Source organism: Salmo salar, unplaced genomic scaffold, assembly GCF_965601325.2.
Source record: "Salmo salar unplaced genomic scaffold, fSalSal1 ptg000360l, whole genome shotgun sequence".
In the NCBI taxonomy this organism is placed as follows: domain Eukaryota; kingdom Metazoa; phylum Chordata; class Actinopteri; order Salmoniformes; family Salmonidae; genus Salmo; species Salmo salar.
The window spans coordinates 675,001-697,866 of NW_027675360.1; the positions used below are offsets into that span (position 1 = coordinate 675,001).

General features: G+C 42.1%; 1 protein-coding gene across 1 annotated transcript in view; it reads right to left on the reverse strand.

Annotated features, from left to right (window-relative positions):
* Positions 1–6,693, reverse strand: part of LOC145875839 (NLR family CARD domain-containing protein 3-like) — a 9,438-nt gene extending 2,745 nt beyond the window's left edge. The window contains exons 1-3 of the mRNA XM_082971646.1: positions 4,902–6,693; positions 4,450–4,623; positions 282–455 (exon numbers count right to left, since the gene is read on the reverse strand). Coding sequence (XP_082827772.1) covers positions 282–455; positions 4,450–4,623; positions 4,902–6,283 — 1,730 coding nt within the window. The 5' untranslated portion in view covers positions 6,284–6,693. The remainder of the gene's footprint in view (positions 1–281; positions 456–4,449; positions 4,624–4,901) is intronic.
* Between the last annotated feature and the right edge of the window lie 16,173 nt (positions 6,694–22,866).

The window sequence follows — 22,866 nt, forward strand, 5'->3', positions numbered from 1 at the left end:
GTGTGTGTATTTGTCCTTTGGGTGTGTGTGTGTGCGTGTGTGTATTTGTCCTGTGTGTGCGTGTGTGTATTTGTGTGTGTTTCGCACTGGACACACACACACACACACACACACACACACACACACACACACACACACACACACACACACACACACACACACACACACACACACACAGTCAGCATATAACCTTGTCCAAGTGGTGGTCAGAATGTTTGTATTAACTAGCCTGAAAAGTCCAACATGTCTGATATGAACATTGACATAAACCCTCTACATACTTGAGTTTCTCCAGTCTGCAGTGTGGATCCTCCAGTCCAGCAGAGAGCAGTCTGACTCCTGAGTCTCCTGGGTGATTGTAGCTCAGGTCCAGCTCTCTCAGGTGTGAGGGGTTTGACCTCAGAGCTGAGACCAGAGAAGCACAGCCTTCCTCTGTGACTAGACAGCCTGACAGCCTGCAAAGAGTCAAATCATATTAAAATCACACTGCTATTCTTTAGTGGTGAAAATAGTGGCAGTATAATTTTTCAACATATTCAGATATCAGTGTCCTGAAACCTTACATATATATTCATAAATTAATGTATCATATTATAAATTACAAATTATCAAAGTTTTGCCTGCAGATAGAAACATGTATAGTACAAATATTTGAGTAGACTGATCAGACCAGTTTAAAAGCAGTATCAGTCAAAAGACAGACAGTGAGGTATCAGATTTAGATTGAATTGAGTATACAGTCCACACCATATCTATTTTGACAGTGAAGAGAATATTTTAAATGTGGCTCTAAACTCCAACATTTTGGATTTCAGATCAAATGTTTCATATGAGGTGACAGTAAATAATGTCACCTTTTATTTGAGGATATTTTCATACATATCTGTTTCACCATTTAGAAAAATGAAAGCACTTTATGTATCTAGTCCCCCTATTTAAAGAAGTCATATGTTTTCTGACCAATTAACTCATAGTGTATTAAAATAGTCAAAAGTTTTGTATTTGGTCCCATATTCTTTGACTGCAATGACTACATCAAGCCTGTGACTGCCATGATTGAGAAAGATCATGAATAATAATGAGTGAGAAAGTTACAGAGGCTACAACAAAACATGCTAACCTCTCACCATTACCAATAACAGAGGCTACAACAAAACATGCTAACCTCTCACCATTACCAATAACAGAGGCTACAACAAAACATGCTAACCTCTCACCATTACCAATAACAGAGGATACAACAAAACATGCTAACCTCTCACCATTACCAATAACAGAGGCTACAACAAAACATGCTAACCTCTCACCATTACCAATAACAGAGGCTACAACAAAACATGCTAACCTCTCACCATTACCAATAACAGAGGCTACAACAAAACATGCTAACCTCTCACCATTACCAATAACAGAGGATACAACAAAACATGCTAACCTCTCACCATTACCAATAACAGAGGCTACAACAAAACATGCTAACCTCTCACCATTACCAATAACAGAGGCTACAACAAAACATGCTAACCTCTCACCATTACCAATAACAGAGGATACAACAAAACATGCTAACCTCTCACCATTACCAATAACAGAGGCTACAACAAAACATGCTAACCTCTCACCATTACCAATAACAGAGGCTACAACAAAACATGCTAACCTCTCACCATTACCAATAACAGAGGCTACAACAAAACATGCTAACCTCTCACCATTACCAATAACAGAAGCTACAACAAAACATGCTAACCTCTCACCATTACCAATAACAGAGGCACATTCCTCATTATTCACGATTCATTCCTGATTATTCATAATCATGGTATCATCCACATGAATGTAGAAGTGTTCAGAAACATCTGCTCTTCTTACTGACAATACAAGTGAAGTGACTCCAAAATGACAGGACATTATTCACCATTAAGTTACTATTAGAAAAAATATAATCTAAAACACAACCAAATTTAAAACTGTAAGCTTCACTGTCCAAACACATATGGTGTGGACTATGTGTGTCTGGTAAACACATGTGGATCTGGTGAACAGTTATCACTTGTTGACCAACTACAGGAATACTGACCTCAGAGTCTCCAGTTTACAGTGGGGATTCCCCAGTACAGCAGAGAGCAGCTCCACTCCTGAATCCTTCAGGTCATTGTTACTCAGGTCCAGCTCTCTCAGGTGTGAAGGGTTTGAACTGAGTACTGAGGCCAACACTTCACAGGATGTGTCTGTGAGTTTACAGCCAGTGAGTCTGCCAACACAGAAGAAATACAATGACAGACAGGTTGTATTAAAATGATACACTTAGCTTTCCCTGTTTACGCTGTTACCCGTTAACAAATACTGTGTTGGGTTTGACTTCAGAGCTGAGATCAGAGAAGCACAGCCTCCCTCTGTGACTAGACAGCCTGACAGCCTGCAAAGAGTCAAATCATATTAAAACCACACTGCTATTCTTTGGTGGTGAAAATAGTGGCAGTATATTTCTTCAACATATTCAGATATATCAGTCATGAAATCTGCCATATCTATTCAGAAATTAATGTATCATACTATAAATGACAAATTATCAAAGTTTTGCCTGCAGATAGAAACATGTATAGTACAAATATTTGAGTAGACTGACCAGACCAGTTTAAAAGCAGTATCAGTCAAAAGACAGACAGTGAGGTATCAGATTTAGATTGTATTGAGCATACAGTCCACACCATATCTATTTTGACAGTGAAGATAACATTTTAAGTGTGGCTCTAAACTCCAACATTTTGGATTTCAGATCAAATGTTGCATATGAGGTGAAAGTATATAATGTCACCTTTTATATGAGGATATTTTCATACATATCTGTTTCACCATTTAGAAAAATAAAAGCACTTTATGTAGCTAGTCCCCTTATTTGAATAAGTCATAAGTATTCTGACCAATTAACTCTTAGTGTATTAAAATAGTCATAAGTTTAGTATTTGGTCCCATATTCTTTGACTGCAATGACAACATCAAGCTTGTGACTGCCATGATCGAGAAAGATCATGAATAATAATGAGTGAGAGAGTTACAGAGGCTACAACAAAACATGCTAACCTCTCACCATTACCAATAACAGAGGCTACAACAAAACATGCTAACCTCTCACCATTACCAATAACAGAGAATACAACAAAACATGCTAACCTCTCACCATTACCAATACCGGAGGCTACAACAAAACATGCTAACCTCTCACCATTACCAATAACAGAGGCTACAACAAAACATGCTAACCTCTCACCATTACCAATACCAGAGGCTACAACAAAACATGCTAACCTCTCACCATTACCAATAACAGAGGCTACAACAAAACATGCTAACCTCTCACCATTACCAATAACAGAGGATACAACAAAACATGCTAACCTCTCACCATTACCAATAACAGAGGCTTCAACAAAACATGCTAACCTCTCACCATTACCAATAACAGAGGATACAACAAAAGATGCTAACCTCTCACCATTACCAATAACAGAGGCTACAACAAAACATGCTAACCTCTCACCATTACCAATAACAGAGGATACAACAAAACATGCTAACCTCTCACCATTACCAATAACATAGGCTACAACAAAACATGCTAACCTCTCACCATTACCAATAACAGAGGCTACAACAAAACATGCTAACCTCTCACCATTACCAATAACAGAGGATACAACAAAACATGCTAACCTCTCACCATTACCAATAACAGAGACTACAACAAAACATGCTAACCTCTCACCATTACCAATAACAGAGACTACAACAAAACATGCTAACCTCTCACCATTACCAATAACAGAGGCTACAACAAAACATGCTAACCTCTCACCATTACCAATAACAGAGGATACAACAAAACATGCTAACCTCTCACCATTACCAATAACAGAGGCTACAACAAAACATGCTAACCTCTCACCATTACCAATAACAGAGGATACAACAAAACATGCTAACCTCTCACCATTACCAATAACATAGGCTACAACAAAACATGCTAACCTCTCACCATTACCAATAACAGAGGCTACAACAAAACATACTAACCTCTCACCATTACCAATAACAGAGACTACAACAAAACATGCTAACCTCTCACCATTATCAATAACAGAGGCTCATTCATCATCATTAACGATTCATTCATGTTTATTCATAATCATGGTATCATCCACATGAATGTAGAAGTGTTCAGAAACATCTTCTATTCTTACTGACAACACAAGTGAAGTGACTCCAAAATGACAGGACATTATTCACCATTAATTTACTATTAGGAAAAATATAATCTAAAACACAACCCAATTTAAAACTGTAAGCTTCACTGTCCAAACACATATGGTGTGGACTATGTGTGTCTGGTAAACACATGTGGATCTGGTGAACAGTTATCACTTGTTGACCAACTACAGGAATACTGACCTCAGAGTCTCCAGTTTACAGTGTGGATCCTCCAGTCCAGCAGAGAGCAGCTTCACTCCTGAATCCTTCAGGTCATTGTTGCTCAGGTCCAGCTCTCTCAGGTGTGAGGGATTTGACTTCAGAGCTGAGACCAGAGAAGCACAGCCTTTCTCTGTGACTCCACAGCCTGACAGCCTGCAACAAGATCATCATGACTTCACAAACACACTGTTAATTTAACACCAGTAGCGTAGAAGGACAATGGAAGATGCATTTGGTTCATATTCCCAAACAACATATAGATTCATCTTCTGTCTCCTAGAATTGTATGGTCATATTGTATTACTAGATTGAATATCTGATTCAATATGTTATTCAATATAATATTGTATACATATTATAATACATATTTTTCTCTAAACATAATATTTCTTCCCGATGATTAGTTCTTAAATGTAATTTTATGTACTCACAGAGCAGCTCTGGAGGCTTTGACCACTGGCAGCAGCCTCAGAAGACCTTCCTCTGATCTGGAGAATTTCTTCAGGTCAAACACATCCAGCTCATTTTCTGAAGTCAGCAACACAAAGACCAGAGCTGACCACTGTGCAGGTGACAGGTTGGGTTTTGAGAGACTTCCTGATCTCAGGTAGCTTTGGATCTCCTCCACTAGAGAATGGTCATTCAGTTCATTCAGACAGTGGAACAGATTGATGCACCTCTCTGGAGAGGGATTCTCCCTGATCTTCTCTTTGATGTACTTTACTGTCTCTTCATGGCTCTGTGAGCTGCTTCTTGTCTTTGTCAGTAGACCTCGTAAGTGCTTCTGATTGGACTCCAGTGAGAGGCCCAGAAGGAAGCGGAGGAAAAGGTCCAGGTTTCCCGTCTCACTTTGTAAGGCTTTATCCACAGCACTCTTGTAGAAAGAAACTTCAGACTTGTCTCTGTACAGCAGAGAAAAGATACTGGACTTTGTTTGCAGTTTGTCCATGAGATTCTCATTGTTGTTGATGAATGAGAGGAACACATACACAGCAGCCAGAAACTCCTGAATGCTCAGATGAACAAAGCAGTACACCTTGTCCTGGTACAGCCCAGGTTCCTCTTTGAAGAGCTGTGTGCACAATCCTGAGTACACAGCGGCTTCATTGACATCAATGCCAGCCTCTTTCAGGTCTTCTTCATAGAAAATCAGATTGCCCTTCACTAGCTGTTGAAAAGCCAGTTTTCCCAGTGACAGAATGCTCTCTTTATTCCAGTGTGGACCTGTCTCTTCTTTCCCAAGATACTTTTCATTCTCCTGTTTGGTATGAAACACAACAAGGTCTGTGTACATCTCAGTCAGAGTCTTGGGCATCTCTTCTCTCTTATGTTTCAGCATGTGTTCAAGGACTGTTGCAGAAATCCAACAGAAGACTGGAATGTGGCACATGATGTGGAGGCTCCTTGATGTCTTTATGTGTGAGATGATTCTGCTGGCCAGGTCCTCATCACTGAATCTCTTCCTGAAGTACTCCTCCTTCTGTGGGTCATTGAACCCTCGTACCTCTGTCACCTGGTCAACACACCCTGAAGGGATCTTATTGGCTGCTGCAGGTCGGGTAGTTATCCAGAGGAGAGCAGAGGGAAGCAGATTTCCCTCGATGAGATTTGTCAGCAGAACATCCACTGAGGTTGACTCTGTGACGTCACAACAGATCTTGTTCTTCTGGAAGTCTAGGGGCAGTCGGCACTCATCCAGACCATCAAAGATGAACAGAACTTTGTACTTGTTGTAGATGGAGATTCCTGATTGTTTGGTTTCCATTGAGAAGTGATTGAGAAGTTCAATCAAAGTGTGTTTGTCCCCTTTCATCAAATTCAGCTCCCGAAAAGGGAATGAAAACACAAATTGAACATCCTGATTGGCTTTTCCTTCAGCCCAGTCCAGAATGAACTTCTGCACAGAGACTGTTTTTCCAATGCCAGCGACTCCCTTTGTCAGCACAGTTCTGATAAGTTTGTCTTGTCCAGTTAAGGGTTTGAAGATGTCGTTACATTTGACTGCAGTCTCTGGTCTTGCTTGTTTCCTGGTTGTTGTCTCAATCTGTCTCAGCTCATGTTCATTATTGACCTCTCCTGTTCCTCCCTCTGTGATGTAGAGCTCTGTGTAGATCTTATTGAGAAGTGTTGGGTTTCCTTGTTTAGCGATCCCCTCAAATACACATTGAAACTTCTTCTTTAGATTAGATTTGAGTTCACGTTGGCAAATCACAGCAAGCTCATCTGAATGAAGAAATAGCACAGAGGATATTAATATTATGTCTGTTTTAATGCCTACAGTATTGTAGGACTGTTATAACATTTTAAATTATAATCATTTATTCTCTTAACTGACTGTATAAATGTGTAAATGTTTTCATAATGCATTACAGACTGGTGTGACTGATTATATTATTATTGGTATTATTGATGGTATAATTAATGTTGTCTCTCTCTGTCTCTCTAAATTAATCAACACAACACATCCCTGCTGCTACTTGATGAGGCCACTAGGTGTTGTGTTAAGGCTGCTACAATATCATTGAGTTACACAGCTACTTTAGCTGTACTTTAGCCACAGCTTTTAAATGTTATAAAACAGCATTCAACATGAGGCAGACAGATCTTACATTTCTCCAGTGTGTCAGCAAGCTCCTTCTGGTTCATTTTCCTCAGGACGTGCAGTGTGATCTTCAGAGCCCCCTCTCTGGCACTGCTCTCCTGCTTCTCATCTTCAGCATCCACCACTTCCTCATCCTGCTTCTGACTCTCAAAGCCTTCTGGGAGTTCTGGACTAAGAATCCCCTTGAATATCTTCAGCTCGTTCTTCACAAATGTCATCATTTTCTCTTCAAGCAGCTAAAATAAATCAAGTAAATAAGTTAAGCAAGAGAATAAATGCTTTCTCATTAACACATTAATGAATAATTGACAGATCAACTTTACTTGAGGTCAACAAAAAACAAATGTACATAACAGGACCACATACACTGAATATAGAGTCCAGGTCTGTTTGATGACTCTGGGAAGACTGACCACTGAGAATCTCTGACTCTGATCTCTCCTGTTGGTTTCTGTGGACGAAACATGAGACACACACACACACACACACACACACACACACACACACACACACACACACACACACACACACACACACACACACACACACACACACACACACACACACACACACACACACACACACACACACACACAGGGAGGGAACGTTGTGTTTGTTTAATATTGTTTTAGGACTATGAAAATGGACTAAAGGATTAGCCTATGAATTATGAAAACAACAAAAATAAATGGGAAAATCAGAGAGGAGAAATGACTAGAGACAGTGTTGTTTAACTCACTGACCATGACCCATGAGTTCTTCTTACCTTTGTTCAGTAGAAAAGTCTCCCTCTCTAAAGGATAGAGGTTGATACATGGACTTGTTACTCTTCATGGACACACAGCTGGGTACAGGGGAGGCTGGTCTCTCCTGCTTGATTGGTCTTCAACACAACAGAGACAAACATTACATCTTTCACAGACAGGGATTTGTTTAAAATCTATCACTTGATGGTTCCATTTCAGAGACAATAGTCATGTTTGTTTTTGCAAAATGCTATATATCTGCCTCACTCTCAAATGTGACCGACAGGCTCAATTTGGTAATTAACTGAATTAACTAAATGTATGGTGTTTTTGGTTTATGTCAGTTTAATTGTTTGTTATGGTATAAGTTGTTATTTTATGTTTGTAAGTTATAAAATTAACTAGTAATTCTGAGTAATTACTACTTTATTAAGGAATTACACATTATTCAGCACTACTGCAGTTGCTAAATAATTCTAATAGATGGCAGCATAAGACCACAAATGACATTTTAGAAGATTAGTTTAGTTATGGCTAAAATAGGTCATACGTAGGGTTAGTGTTTCTGTTTTGCACTTTGTGACATCTGCTGATGAAAATGGGCTTTATAAATACATTTGATTGATTAATTGTTAGGTTTAGGGTTCTTAAGGCAAAAAACTGTGGCAGGGGGTGTTTGTTTAGAGTGTTTCGGGTTTTGTTGGGGTATGTTCTTGTTAGTTTATTTCTATGTTCGTTCTAGTCTTTCTATTTCTATGTTTAGTTAATGGGGTTGACCTTCAATTGGAAGCAGCTGATCCTCGTTGCTTCTAATTGAAGGTCCTACTTATTAAGAGGGGTGTTTTTTCTATGGGATTTGTGGGTAGTTGTTCCGTGTATAGCTGTATGCCTTACAGGACTGTTCGTCGTCGTTGTTTTTGTATACGTGTGTTTTGTTTTGGTTTTCCTTCTTCCTGCCTAATAAAAAGAAGATGAGTATATACATTCCCGCTGCACCTTGGTCCAATCCCTACGACGACCGTGACAAGACAAAATAATATTGGCCTAAATGCTCAAGCATACACACATTCGTTCTGTCTGCTCAGACTAACAGCCTCACTTGTTGTTCCTGTCAATTAGACACGCAGTGTCAACCAATGAACCAAAGATGCGTGAGGGAGGGCTGAGCCAACTGTGAAGCTAGCTGTAGCGGAGCTTCGAGAAACTAGCAGGCCTGCTAGTGATAGTGGTGGAGCCAGCACCTCCACACGTGGAGATGTATCCACTCAGTCCAGTAGACCTGCTAGTGATAGTGGTGGAGTCAGCACCTCCACACGTGGAGATGTATCCATTCAGTCCAGTAGGCCTGCTAGTGATAGTGGTGGAGCCAGCACCTCAACACGTGGAGATGTATCCACTCAGTCAAGTAGACCTGCTAGTGATAGTGGTGGAGCCAGCACCTCCACACGTGGAGATGTACCCACTCAGTCAAGTATGCCTACTCCATGGCCCACAGCAACGCAGTCCTCTATGGACCAGTTTATGCCAAAGTCTATGTCTGGCAAATTGATGTTGCATTGGCTAAAATGATTGCCACCGATTTCCAGCCATTTTCGATCATGGAGGACAGAAGTTTTAGAAATTATAGCAATAGTCTAAATCCAATGTACACAATTCCAAGCAGGAAAACCCTTTCAAAATCACTTATTCCACAACTGTACAAGAGCACACAGGCTTCATTGCGGGAAAGAGTCCAAAAAGCTACTGCAGTTTGCCTTACCACTGACTGCTGGACATCAACTTCATACGTCGGTTACATGTTACTTCATTGAAGATTTTTCGATGTCTAGCTGTCTTCTGGACTGCTTTGAGTTCAGCGACAGACACACCTCAGAGAACTGTTGAGAGTGGCCAGAGAATGGCAAGTAGATGGTAAAGTGGTCTGTTGTGTTAGCAACAATGCAGCCAACTTAACTAAAGCCATGACATTTTAAAATGGACCCATGTCTTGCCCACACAATCAACCTGATTGTAAGAGATGCTCTGAAGGTGATGAAGCCCACTGTGGACAAAGTGAAATCAGCTGTGGAATACTTTCACAGGATCACAGTAGATGCTGAAAAACTAAAGTCTACACAACGCCAGACGGGGATGCCTGAGCTGAGGCCTAAACAAGACTGCACTACAAGGTGGACTTCAACATTGTATATGTTGAAGCGGTTTCTTGAGTCAAAGGATGCCATCATCTCTACCCTGGCCATTGTCAATGCACCTGTTGATGCTCTGACCCAGAGGCATGGGAGGTGGTGGAGGAGGTGTGCAATGTCCTGGAACCCTTTGAGCAGTTCACTGTGGAGATCAGTGGAGAGAGGTACAGGAAGCAGTTATTACTGCATCATTATTTAATCCAGTATTATATATGTATATGAGCAGTAGATGAGAATGTAGTATCAGTAGACAAAACATGAAGCTGAACTAATAAGTTACTGCTCTCTCTTTTCAGCTATGTGACCACCTCAACAATGATACTTCTGTGTAAGGGTCTGCAGCGAATCACAGCCAGCCACTAGAGAGAAGCAAATGTAACCACAGGACATGTGACAGAGTTGATGGACACCCTATGTTCATCAATGGACAGAAAGTTCCACAGAATGGAATATAATCACGTGCTATCAGAAACGCTGCACTTGACCCCAGGTTTAAGAAGTTAGCCTTCAGTGATGCCATAGCGATTGATGAGGCTCTTCAAAGAATAACCTCCGCAGCAGGGAGGGACAGCCCCAGCAGTCAGCTGGCTCAGGCACCAGGGCAACAGGAAGAAGAGGGATCAGATGGAGCAGAAACACCAGCAGTAGTGTCACAAACGTCTGCTGTTTGGATGCTGTTTGACGAGAGAGCAACTGGGGATGCAGCACGAAGGAATCTCTCAGCAGATGCCATAATGGAGGTCCGATCCTATTTGGAGGAGACCCTCCGTTTGGGAGCCAAAAGAGCCGGAATGCCCGTCACTAATTCCCCAAGAGCACCTCAGCCCACTCTGTGCGTAACCGGACAATATGCTTGTCTCCACACCGTACGTAGCATTTTGTAGCATTAGCATTTTGTCTTCATTTTGGCAGATTAACTCATGCTTATTTCTGAAGATAAACTCAGGTTTTCACCCAGCAGCTAAGGAGTTGGAGATGTGGCAGGAGTTGGACCTGTGGCTGAAAGGTGGCTGGTTCAAATCCCGGGCTGTGCGCTGGAAAATACAGGCAGACTTGATCTGACCACTGGAGGGCTGCTGGGTTCACATCCTCAAAACAATCACCATTCGTTGATCAGAACTCTAGAGGTTCTTCTTCACTGAACCCAAAAATATATATAACTTTTAGTGATTCCATATATTAAGGAAGTGATAGAAGCCTTTTTGGTTCTATAAGGAACCTTCTTTTCTGAGTGTAAAATTAACACGTTTTTCTTTTGATTATTTAATTATCTACATCATGTTATTTCAAGATATCCCTTTGGGAGCGCAACATCACGTTGTTAAAAAATAATCCTAAATTGGGCGTGGCTATAAATTAGGCAAATTGAAGGCATCTCGGGCGTAATATGTGTTCGATGAAAATGAACATTGTATGCAATGTTGTAGGCAACATTATTGGCAAGGGACTTGATGCCTACTATGCTAAAGCTATTTAGAGTTGTTAAACGGGTGTGAAGAGTGTGTTGATATAACGGTAATATTGTCAAAATTCTTATTGTAACAACGATCATAATTGGTAAAGAAAATATGCATTCCATTATATTAGGCAATAATTAATAGTAGGCAAAGTGGTCGTGTCATGTGAAAATTCTATGAAAAGTCTTACATTGCAACGAGTACAGTCAGGGTGCCGTGGAGCCCCTGCAGTACCTCCACAGACCCCGGATTGAGAACCCCTGCAGTACCTCCACAGACCCCGGATTGAGAACCCCTGATTTAGCAGATGCTCTTATCCAGAGAGATTTACAATAAGTGCGTTCATCTTAATATATATTTGGGAATAAACGTAAAAAATTCTTCATAAAAGGATATGAACTATGACCTGTCCACCAGACATGATACCGTGTAGTGCTTCTGATCCAGTTTCTACTGGTCTGACTGAGGATATGAACTCTGACCTGTCCACCAGACATGATACCGTGTAGTGCTTCTGATCCAGTTTCTACTGGTCTGACTGAGGATATGAACTCTGACCTGTCTACCAAACATGATACCTTGTAGTGCTTCTGATCCAGTTTCTACTGGTCTGACTGAGGATATGAACTCTGACCTGTCTACCAAACATGATACCTTGTAGTGCTTCTGATCCAGTTTCTACTGGTCTGACTGAGGATATGAACTCTGACCTGTTCACCAGATGTGATACCTTGTAGTGCTGCTGATCCAGTTTCTACTGGTCTGACTGAGGATATGAACTCTGACCTGTTCACCAGACGTGATACCTTGTCCCGAAACTGTAGTTTCAACCCCCTCCCTCCCTCCCTCCCTCCCTCACTCCCTCCCTCCCTCCCTCCCAATCCATCCCTCTTTCTCCCTCCCTCAACCTCTGAATGCTCAACTATGAAAAGCATCCTGACATTTACTCCTGAGGTGCTGACCTGTTGCAACCTCTATAACCACTGTGAATATTATTTCACCCTGCTGGTCATCTAGGAACATTTGAACATCTTGAAGAACAATCTGGCCTTAATGGCCATGTACTCTAATAATCTCCACACGGCACAGCCAGAAGAGGACTGGCCACCCCTCATCGCCTGGTTCCTCTCTACCCAGTACAGCCAGTAGAGGACTGGTCACCCCTCAGAGCCTGGTTCCTCTCTACCCAGCACAGCCAGAAGAGGACTGGCCACCCCTCATAGCCTGGTTCCTCTCTACCCAGCACAGCCAGAAGAGGACTGGCCACCCCTCATAGCCTGGTTCCTCTCTACCCAGCACAGCCAGAAGAGGACTGGCCACTCCTCATAGCCTGGTTCCTCTCTACCCAGTACAGCCAGAAGAGGACTGGCCACCCCTCATAGCCTGGTTCCTCTCTACCCAGCACAGCCAGAAGAGGACTGGCCACCCCTCATAGCCTGGTTCCTCTCTACCCAGCACAGCCAGAAGAGGACTGGCCACTCCTCATAGCCTGGTTCCTCTCTACCCAGTACAGCCAGAAGAGGACTGGCCACCCCTCAGAGCCTGGTTCCTCTCTACCCAGTACAGCCAGAAGAGGACTGGCCACCCCTCATAGCCTGGTTCCTCTCTACCCAGCACAGCCAGAAGAGGACTGGCCACCTCTCAGAGCCTGGTTCCTCTCTACCCAGCACAGCCAGAAGAGGACTGGCCACCCCTCATAGCCTGGTTCCTCTCTACCCAGTACAGCCAGAAGAGGACTGGCCACCCCTCATAGCCTGGTTCCTCTCTACCCAGTACAGCCAGAAGAGGACTGGCCACCCCTCAGAGCTTGGTTCCTCTCTACCCAGCACAGCCAGAAGAGGACTGGCCACCCCTCATAGCCTGGTTACTCTCTACCCAGCACAGCCAGAAGAGGACTGGCCACCCCTCATAGCCTGGTTCCTCTCTACCCAGTACAGCCAGAAGAGGACTGGCCACCCCTCATAGCCTGGTTCCTCTCTACCCAGTACAGCCAGAAGAGGACTGGCCACTCCTCATAACCTGGTTCCTCTCTACCCAGCACAGCCAGAAGAGGACTGGCCACCTCTCAGAGCCTGGTTCCTCTCTACCCAGCACAGCCAGAAGAGGACTGGCCACTCCTCATAGCCTGGTTCCTCTCTACCCAGCACAGCCAGAAGAGGACTGGCCACCCCTCAGAGCCTGGTTCCTCTCTACCCAGCACAGCCAGAAGAGGACTGGCCACCCCTCAGAGCCTGGTTCCTCTCTACCCAGCACAGCCAGAAGAGGACTGGCCACCCCTCATAGCCTGGTTCCTCTCTACCCAGCACAGCCAGAAGAGGACTGGCCACCCCTCATAGCCTGGTTCCTCTCTACCCAGTACAGCCAGAAGAGGACTGGCCACTCCTCATAACCTGGTTCCTCTCTACCCAGCACAGCCAGAAGAGGACTGGCCACCTCTCAGAGCCTGGTTCCTCTCTACCCAGCACAGCCAGAAGAGGACTGGCCACCCCTCAGAGCCTGGTTCCTCTCTACCCAGCACAGCCAGAAGAGGACTGGCCACCCCTCAGAGCCTGGTTCCTCTCTACCCAGCACAGCCAGAAGAGGACTGGCCACCCCTCAGAGCCTGGTTCCTCTCTACCCAGCACAGCCAGAAGAGGACTGGCCACCCCTCATAGCCTGGTTCCTCTCTACCCAGCACAGCCAGAAGAGGACTGGCCACTCCTCATAGCCTGGTTCCTCTCTACCCAGCACAGCCAGAAGAGGACTGGCCACCCCTCAGAGCCTGGTTCCTCTCTACCCAGTACAGCCAGTAGAGGACTGGTCACCCCTCAGAGCCTGGTTCCTCTCTACCCAGCACAGCCAGAAGAGGACTGGCCACCCCTCAGAGACTGGTTCCTCTCTACCCAGCACAGCCAGAAGAGGACTGGCCACTCCTCAGAGCCGGGTTCCTCTCTACCCAGCACAGCCAGAAGAGGACTGGCCCACCCCTCATAGCCTGGTTCCTCTCTAGGTTTCTTCCTAGGTTCCAGCCTTTCTAGGGAGTTTTTCCAGCCACCGGGCTTCACCATCCGAACATGATCTGTTCAGCACGAGACGACTGTTAGACACCATGACGTGTTTCTGCCAATGAGCTTCAAATCAAATCAAATTGTATTTGATAAAAAATTAATTAATAATAATAACAATAAAATAACAATAACGAGACTATAAGGATTACCAGTACTGAGTCAATGTGCAGGGGTACCAGGTAGTTGAGGTATTAATGAGACTATAAGGAGTACCAGTACTGAGTCAATGTGCAGGGGTACCAGGTAGTTGAGGTAATAATGAGGCTATAAGGAGTACCAGTACTGAGTCAATGTGCAGGGGTACCAGGTAGTTGAGGTAATAATGAGACTATAAGGATTACCAGTACTGAGTCAATGTGCAGGGGTACCAGGTAGTTGAGGTAATAATGAGGCTATAAGGAGTACCAGTACTGAGTCAATGTGCAGGGGTACCAGGTAGTTGAGGTAATAATGAGGCTATAAGGAGTACCAGTACTGAGTCAATGTCCAGGGGTACCAGGTAGTTGAGGTAATAATGAGACTATAAGGAGTACCAGTACTGAGTCAATGTGCAGGGGTACCAGGTAGTTGAGGTAATAATGAGACTATAATGAGTACCAGTACTGAGTCAATGTGCAGGGGTACCAGGTAGTTGAGGTAATAATGAGGCTATAAGGAGTACCAGTACTGAGTCAATGTGCAGGGGTACCAGGTAGTTGAGGTAATAATGAGACTATAAGGAGTACCAGTACTGAGTCAATGTGCAGGGGTACCAGGTAGTTGAGGTAATAATGAGACTATAAGGAGTACCAGTACTGAGTCAATGTGCAGGGGTACCAGGTAGTTGAGGTAATAATGAGACTATAAGGAGTACCAGTACTGAGTCAATGTGCAGGGTACCAGGTAGTTGAGGTAATAATGAGGCTATAATTGAGGTAATATGTAAATGTAGGTAGATGTAAAAGTGACTAGGCAATCAGGATAGAGATTACATGTCCTCGTCCAGGGATTGCACACACACACACACACACACACACACACACACACACACACACACACACACACACACACACACACACACACACACACACACACACACACACACACACACACACAGGGAGGGAATATTGTGTTTGTTTAATATTGTTTTAGGACTATATAAATGGATAAAAGTATTAGCCTATGGATTATGAAAACAACCAAAAGAAATGTGAAAATGGGAGAGGAGAAATGACTAGAGTGTTGTTTAACTCACTGACCATGACCCATGAGTTCTTCTTACCTTTGTTCAGTAGAAAAGTCTCCCTCTCTAAACACTATAGGTCGACTCATAGACCGGTCACTCTTCATGGACACACAGCTGGGAACAGGGGAGGCTGGTCTCTCCTGCTTGATTGGTCTTCAACACAACAGAGACAAACATTACATCTCTCTTCTACTCTGAGCTCAGATGGGGAAACAAGTGTTTCATTCCAAAACGCTAAATATCCATTTTCAGAAATGTTGCGAAATGTAATTTTATTCTTTAAAGAAATTATTAAACCACTACAAGGCTTTATAAAGGCTTTTAACGTTTGTAATTTCCACTTCAAAATGTCAGACTTTATTTGATGGAAAAAAATGGATCAACCACTATAAAAAATGTCCCTCAATTTACAATCCACACGAACAAACACATTTGCTGCTGTTTTCCTGCTGTGAGAAACTGGGTCAAATTAAGAGATGGCATCTGTAAGTGCATTCATCTTTAGATATCTAGGTGGATATATAGATATCTAGGTGGATATATAGATGTCTAGGTGGATATATAGATATCTAGGTGAGACAACCACATATCACAGTCAAATATACAGGATACCAACATTCCATTCCTGTTAAACAATGGATATACAGCATTTAGCAACAAAACACATTTTCACACACACATCTAAAATCTAGAACAAAATAGTCAGCTCACCTCTTAGCTTTGGTATCATGTCCCCCAGAGACACTCATTTTAGAGGCAGGGCCCCCCTCCTCTCTCTCCCCAGAGACACTCATTTTAGAGGCAGGGTCCCCCTCCTCTCTCTCCCCAGAGAGACTCATTTTAGAGGCAGGACCCCCCTCCTCTCTCTCCCCAGAGACACTCATTTTAGAGCAGTGACCCCTAAACAGAGATCCAACATGTTGGTTGTGGTTAACACAGTGACAACTAAACAGAGATCCAGCATGTTGGTTGTGGTTAACACAGTAACAACTAAACAGAGATCCAGCATGTTGGTTGTGGTTAACACAGTGATGTCCTAAACAGAGATCCAGCATGTTGGTTGTGGTTAACACAGGGCCAACTAATTATTGAATGTAAATTGTTCTCATTTATTCATTATCTCTTAGAAATAAAACATTTCCTAACAGACATATCCAAACAGTCAGGTGATTTAATGCATCACGTGAACATGTAATCCTGACTGATATTTGCCACCTCATCTCCATGTTTAGTGTCAATAATAATAATAATAATAACAATAATAATAATAATAATAATAATACTAATAATAATAATAATAATAATAATAACAATAATAATAATAATAATAATAATAATAATAATAATAATAATAACAATAATAATAATAATAATAATAATAATAATAATAATAATAATAACAATAATAATAATAATAATAATAATAATAACAATAATAATAATAATAATAATAATAACAATAATAATAATAATAATAATAATAATAACAATAATAATAATAATAATAATAATAGTAATAATAATAATAATAATAATAATAATAACAATAATAATAATAATAATAATAATAATAATAATAGTAATAATAATAATAACAATAATATAATGTGTCACTCTTCGTTAAGGCAGGGGTTCCCAGATGTGCTTGGTGACCCACCAACGGAGGTGTTTTTGAGTTGGGTTGAACGGTGAAAACCAAACCATCTGACATGGATAATCCTGTGTTCTGATGCTCTAACATTATAACAACATCAGTGGGGGCCTAATTGTCTAGCTTTTATTCAGCTGATTGAAAATTATCAAAGATTATATGCTATAATTGAAAAAGTCCATTATCTTTTCTACATACTTTCTATTTGGTTTTAGTCGTTTAATAAGTTAATACTGAAAACATTTGTTTTTGGCAATGTCATCCCTCGACCCACCTGTACCCCTGCTGTGATCCACAAGTGGTCCTGACAGAGTTCACATAGGCTACCAGTAGCAGGACTCATCACCTTCAAATCAGTTTCATTCTAAATAACTGAGCATGTAGCAATATTATCTAAACATTTCCTACAGAGACCATCAGGTCATCATCAATATAAAGGATATTATCTAAACATTTCCTACAGAGACCATCAGGTCATCATCAATATAAAGGATATTATCTAAACATTTCCTACAGAGACCATCAGGTCATCATCAATATAAAGGATATTATCTAAACATTTCCTACAGAGACCATCAGGTCATCATCAATATAAAGGATATTATCTAAACATTTCCTACAGAGACCATCAGGTCATCATCAATATAAAGGATATTATCTAAACATTTCCTACAGAGACCATCAGGTCATCATCAATATAAAGGATATTATCTAAACATTTCCTACAGAGACCATCAGGTCATCATCAATATAAAGGATATTATCTAAACATTTCCTACAGAGACCATCAGGTCATCATCAATATAAAGGATATTATCTAAACATTTCCTACAGAGACCATCAGGTCATCATCAATATAAAGGATATTATCTAAACATTTCCTACAGAGACCATCAGGTCATCATCAATATAAAGGATATTATCTAAACATTTCCTACAGAGACCATCAGGTCATCATCAATATAAAGGATCATATCTCAAGCCTGCTCTCTCTATTGAATGTTTGATGACTTAACTTCATAATAATTAGCCTAGACTTACCAGAGTCTGTCTGTCTTTCCTTCAAATCAACACATTTATCCGACTTCTAATTGTACTGAGAAATATGTGCCACAGTTTCTACAGCCATTTTGTAACTGCGTGGGCTACAAACTTATTTATAATTTCATGTGAGGAAATCACATATTTTCTGACGCTCTTGCAGAGGAAGTAGTCTATATTACAGACTTCAAAATCCTTTTTATATTCATCTCAAATACACTACAAGTTTTAAATTCCCTACATTGCAGGAAAGTTCTCATGCAAAAGGTTATACAGTTCAGATCCTGTACAGAGTTTGTCTTTGGTTTCGGGAAGGCTGAAAGATAACATTGAAATCCCCCCAAGTATTGCAAACAGGATGTTAACTTAGTCACAAGGTTGGGCTAACTACAGTAGTGTTGCAAAATCCTTTACACCCCACTCTTCCCCATCAGTCTTAAGAACAAAACGTGGTTTAATGTAGATACATTTAGATACAACAGAAACAACATGTGGTATTCTCAACTTCTCTTTTAACAGAACAGAGACATTCAGAGGAGGCTGGTGGGAAGTGTTATAGGAGGACGGGTTCATTTTTATGGCTGAAATGGAATAAATAAATGAATTCCATTTATTCCATTCCAGTCTTTACACTGAGCCTGTCCTCATATTGCTCCTCCACCAGCCTCCTCTGGTTTGTATGTGAAAGTATGCAGGTATTCATGTTGTTGTGGAGGGAAATTATATTTAAACAAAATACTTTTAAAAGGTATAATGCAGCCGTAAAAATAAAATAAAATCAGACAGTAGAATCAGTCCTGCTCCCTGACTTTTAACACTAGAATCAGTCCTATATGATAATATCAGTTTTTACCTTTATTTAACTAGGCAAATCAGTTGAGAAAAAATTCTTATTTTCAATGACGGCCTACGAACAGTGGGTTAACTGCCTTGTTCAGGGGCAGAACGACAGATTTTTACCTTCTCAGCTCAGGGATTCGATCCAGCAACCTTTCAAGTACTGGCTCAACACTCTAACCAGTTGGCTACCTGCCGCCTCTACACTCTAACCACTAGACTACCTGCCGCCCCTCCACTCTAACCACTAGGCTACCTGCCGCCTCCACACTCTAACCACTAGGCTACCTGCCGCCTCTCCACTCTAACCACTAGGCTACCTGCCGCCTCTCCACTCTAACCACTAGGCTACCTGCCGCCTCTCCACTCTAACCACTAGGCTACCTGCCGCCTCTACACTCTAACCACTAGGCTTCCTGCCGCCCCTGCACTCTAACCACTAGGCTACCTGCCGCCTCTACACTCTAACCACTAGGCTACCTGCCTCCCCTCCACTCTAACCACTAGGCTACCTGCCACCCCTCCACTCTAACCACTAGGCTACCTGCCGCCCCTCCACTCTAACCACTAGGCTACCTGCCGCCCCTCCACTCTAACCACTAGGCTACCTGCCGCCCCTCCACTCTAACCACTAGCACTAGGCTACCTGCCGCCTCTACACTCTAACCACTAGGCTACCTGCCACCCCTCCACTCTAACCACTAGGCTACCTGCCTCCCACTCTAACCACTAGGATACCTGCCGCCCCTCCACTCTAACCACTAGCACTAGGCTACCTGCTGCCTCTACACTCTAACCACTAGGCTACCTGCAGCACCTCCACTCTAACCACTAGGCTACCTGCCACCCCTCCACTCTAACCACTAGGCTACCTGCCACCCCTCCACTCTAACCACTAGGCTACCTGCCGCCTCTACACTCTAACCACTAAGCTACCTGCCGTCCCTCCACTCTAACCACTAGGCTACCTGCCGCCTCTACACTCTAACCACTAGGCTTCCTGCCGCCCCTCCACTCTAACCACTAGGCTACCTGCCGCCTCTACACTCTAACCACTAGGCTACCTGCCGTCCCTCCACTCTAACCACTAGGCTACCTGCCGCCTCTACACTCTAACCACTAGGCTACCTGCCGCCCCTCCACTCTAACCACTAGGTTACCTGTCGTCCCCAAATGAGGCCTAACTGAATGATAAGAAGGATGAAGGGGTTGATGTAATGTAGAAAGACAAAAGTGTAATGATGAGTTTGTGTTATGCCTATTTATCAGCAGCAAATCATTTGACCACACCCCTTGTGGGTTAATAATATTCTCTTTTATGTTTTACTTTCCACAAATCAACTGTTGTGGGTCTGTTTTATTGACTGTAACTCGAACACTAATCACATGTATTGTAAGGAAATGAACACATGCTATGAGTTACAGTAGGCCTTTAGAGTGATGTAAAACATGTCCTGGACTCTGTCCAAGTTGATGAGCGGGAAACAAATGATAACAGTCAACCTTCACAGCTGGTCCATCGACACTACTCCTAAACTGTACCAAAACTAATTTCACACATGATAAGAGTTATCCTGATCAGCTGGCCCATCGACACTACTCCTAAACTATACCAAAACTAATTTTACACATGATAAGAGTTATCCTGATCAGCTGGCCCATCGACACTACTCCTAAACTATACCAAAACTAATTTCACACATGATAAGAGTTATCCTGATCAGCTGGCCCATCGACACTACTCCTAAACTATACCAAAACTAATTTCACACATGATAAGAGTTATCCTGATCAGCTGGCCCATCGACACTACTCCTAAACTATACCAAAACTAATTTCACACATGATAAGAGTTATCCTGATCAGCTGGCCCATCGACACTACTCCTAAACTGTACCAAAACTAATTTCACACATGATAAGAGTTATCCTGATCAGCTGGCCCATCGACACTACTCCTAAACTATACCAAAACTAATTTCACACATGATAAGAGTTATCCTGATCAGCTGGCCCATCGACACTACTCCTAAACTGTACCAAAACTAATTTCACACATGATAAGAGTTATCCTGATCAGCTGGCCCATCGACACTACTCCTAAACTATAAAAAAAAACTAATTTCACACATGATAAGAGTTATCCTGATCAGCTGGCCCATCGACACTACTCCTAAACTATACCAAAACTAATTTCACACATGATAAGAGTTATCCTGATCAGCTGGCCCATCGACACTACTCCTAAACTATACCAAAACTAATTTCACACATGATAAGAGTTATCCTGATCAGCTGGCCCATCGACACTACTCCTAAACTGTACCAAAACTAATTTCACACATGATAAGAGTTATCCTGATCAGCTGGCCCATCGACACTACTCCTAAACTGTACCAAAACTAATTTCACACATGATAAGAGTTATCCTGATCAGCTGGCCCATCGACACTACTCCTAAACTATACCAAAACTAATTTCACACATGATAAGAGTTATCCTGATCAGCTGGCCCATCGACACTACTCCTAAACTGTACCAAAACTAATTTCACACATGATAAGAGTTATCCTGATCAGCTGGCCCATCGACACGCTGCGTTTTGGTCCCCCTTTTTCGATGTATGTGACAAAATGAGCATCTATTTACCAAATCCTCCTTCAGAGTCACATGCAGGTAAAATACTTTTATTTCTATATAATACTGTATCTGAAAGAGCAGATTCTGCAGGTAAAAAAATTGTGATGTCTATATAGTACTGTATCTGAAAGAGCAGATTCTGCAGTTTCCTTGACACTTACCTTTATCAAATAACTCTCAACATTCAAGAGGTGCAGCTTTATTTCCAAAGTTCAATTTTTCTTCAACAATATCTGTGTTGTCCATGTTTTAATCACATGACCACTCCAGCAGCAGCATTGATCTGGCGACTAAGCAAAAACTATTAACATAATCAAATTAAAATCTGCTATTCTGTCGTCAATGGATGAACGGCCAATAGAAACCAGATAGAAACTGATCGTGGTGCATATGACTTCAGTTCTGGTTAGCCACAGATGTAGAAACCAACTTGCTCAAGGTCTTTCCATGTCTGGGGAAAGATGAAACCAGGCCAGCGGGTGACTGTCTGAGACTGTCTGAGACTGTGGTTTTGAGTCACGTGGAGCCTTACATGTACAAAGGCAGAATTATGACCATGGACAGCTTCTTCACATCAATTCCCTGTCAGACAAGTTGATTGCAAAGAAGACTAGCCTGCTATGAACAGTGAACACACAAAGTTGACTAGCCTGCTATGAACAGTGAACACACAAAGAAGACTAGCCTAGCCAGGTCATTACAGTATATACAGTATCTCTACCATATACAGACACCAACTAGTATCCCCTTTATGATCTAGCCAGGTCATTACAGTATATACAGTATCTCTACCATATACAGACACCAACTAGTATCCCCTTTATGATCTAGCCAGGTCATTACAGTATATACAGTATCTCTACCATCTAGCCAGGTCATTACAGTATATACAGTATCTCTACCCTATACAGACACCAACTAGTATCCCCTTTATGATATAGCCAGGTCATTACAGTATATACAGT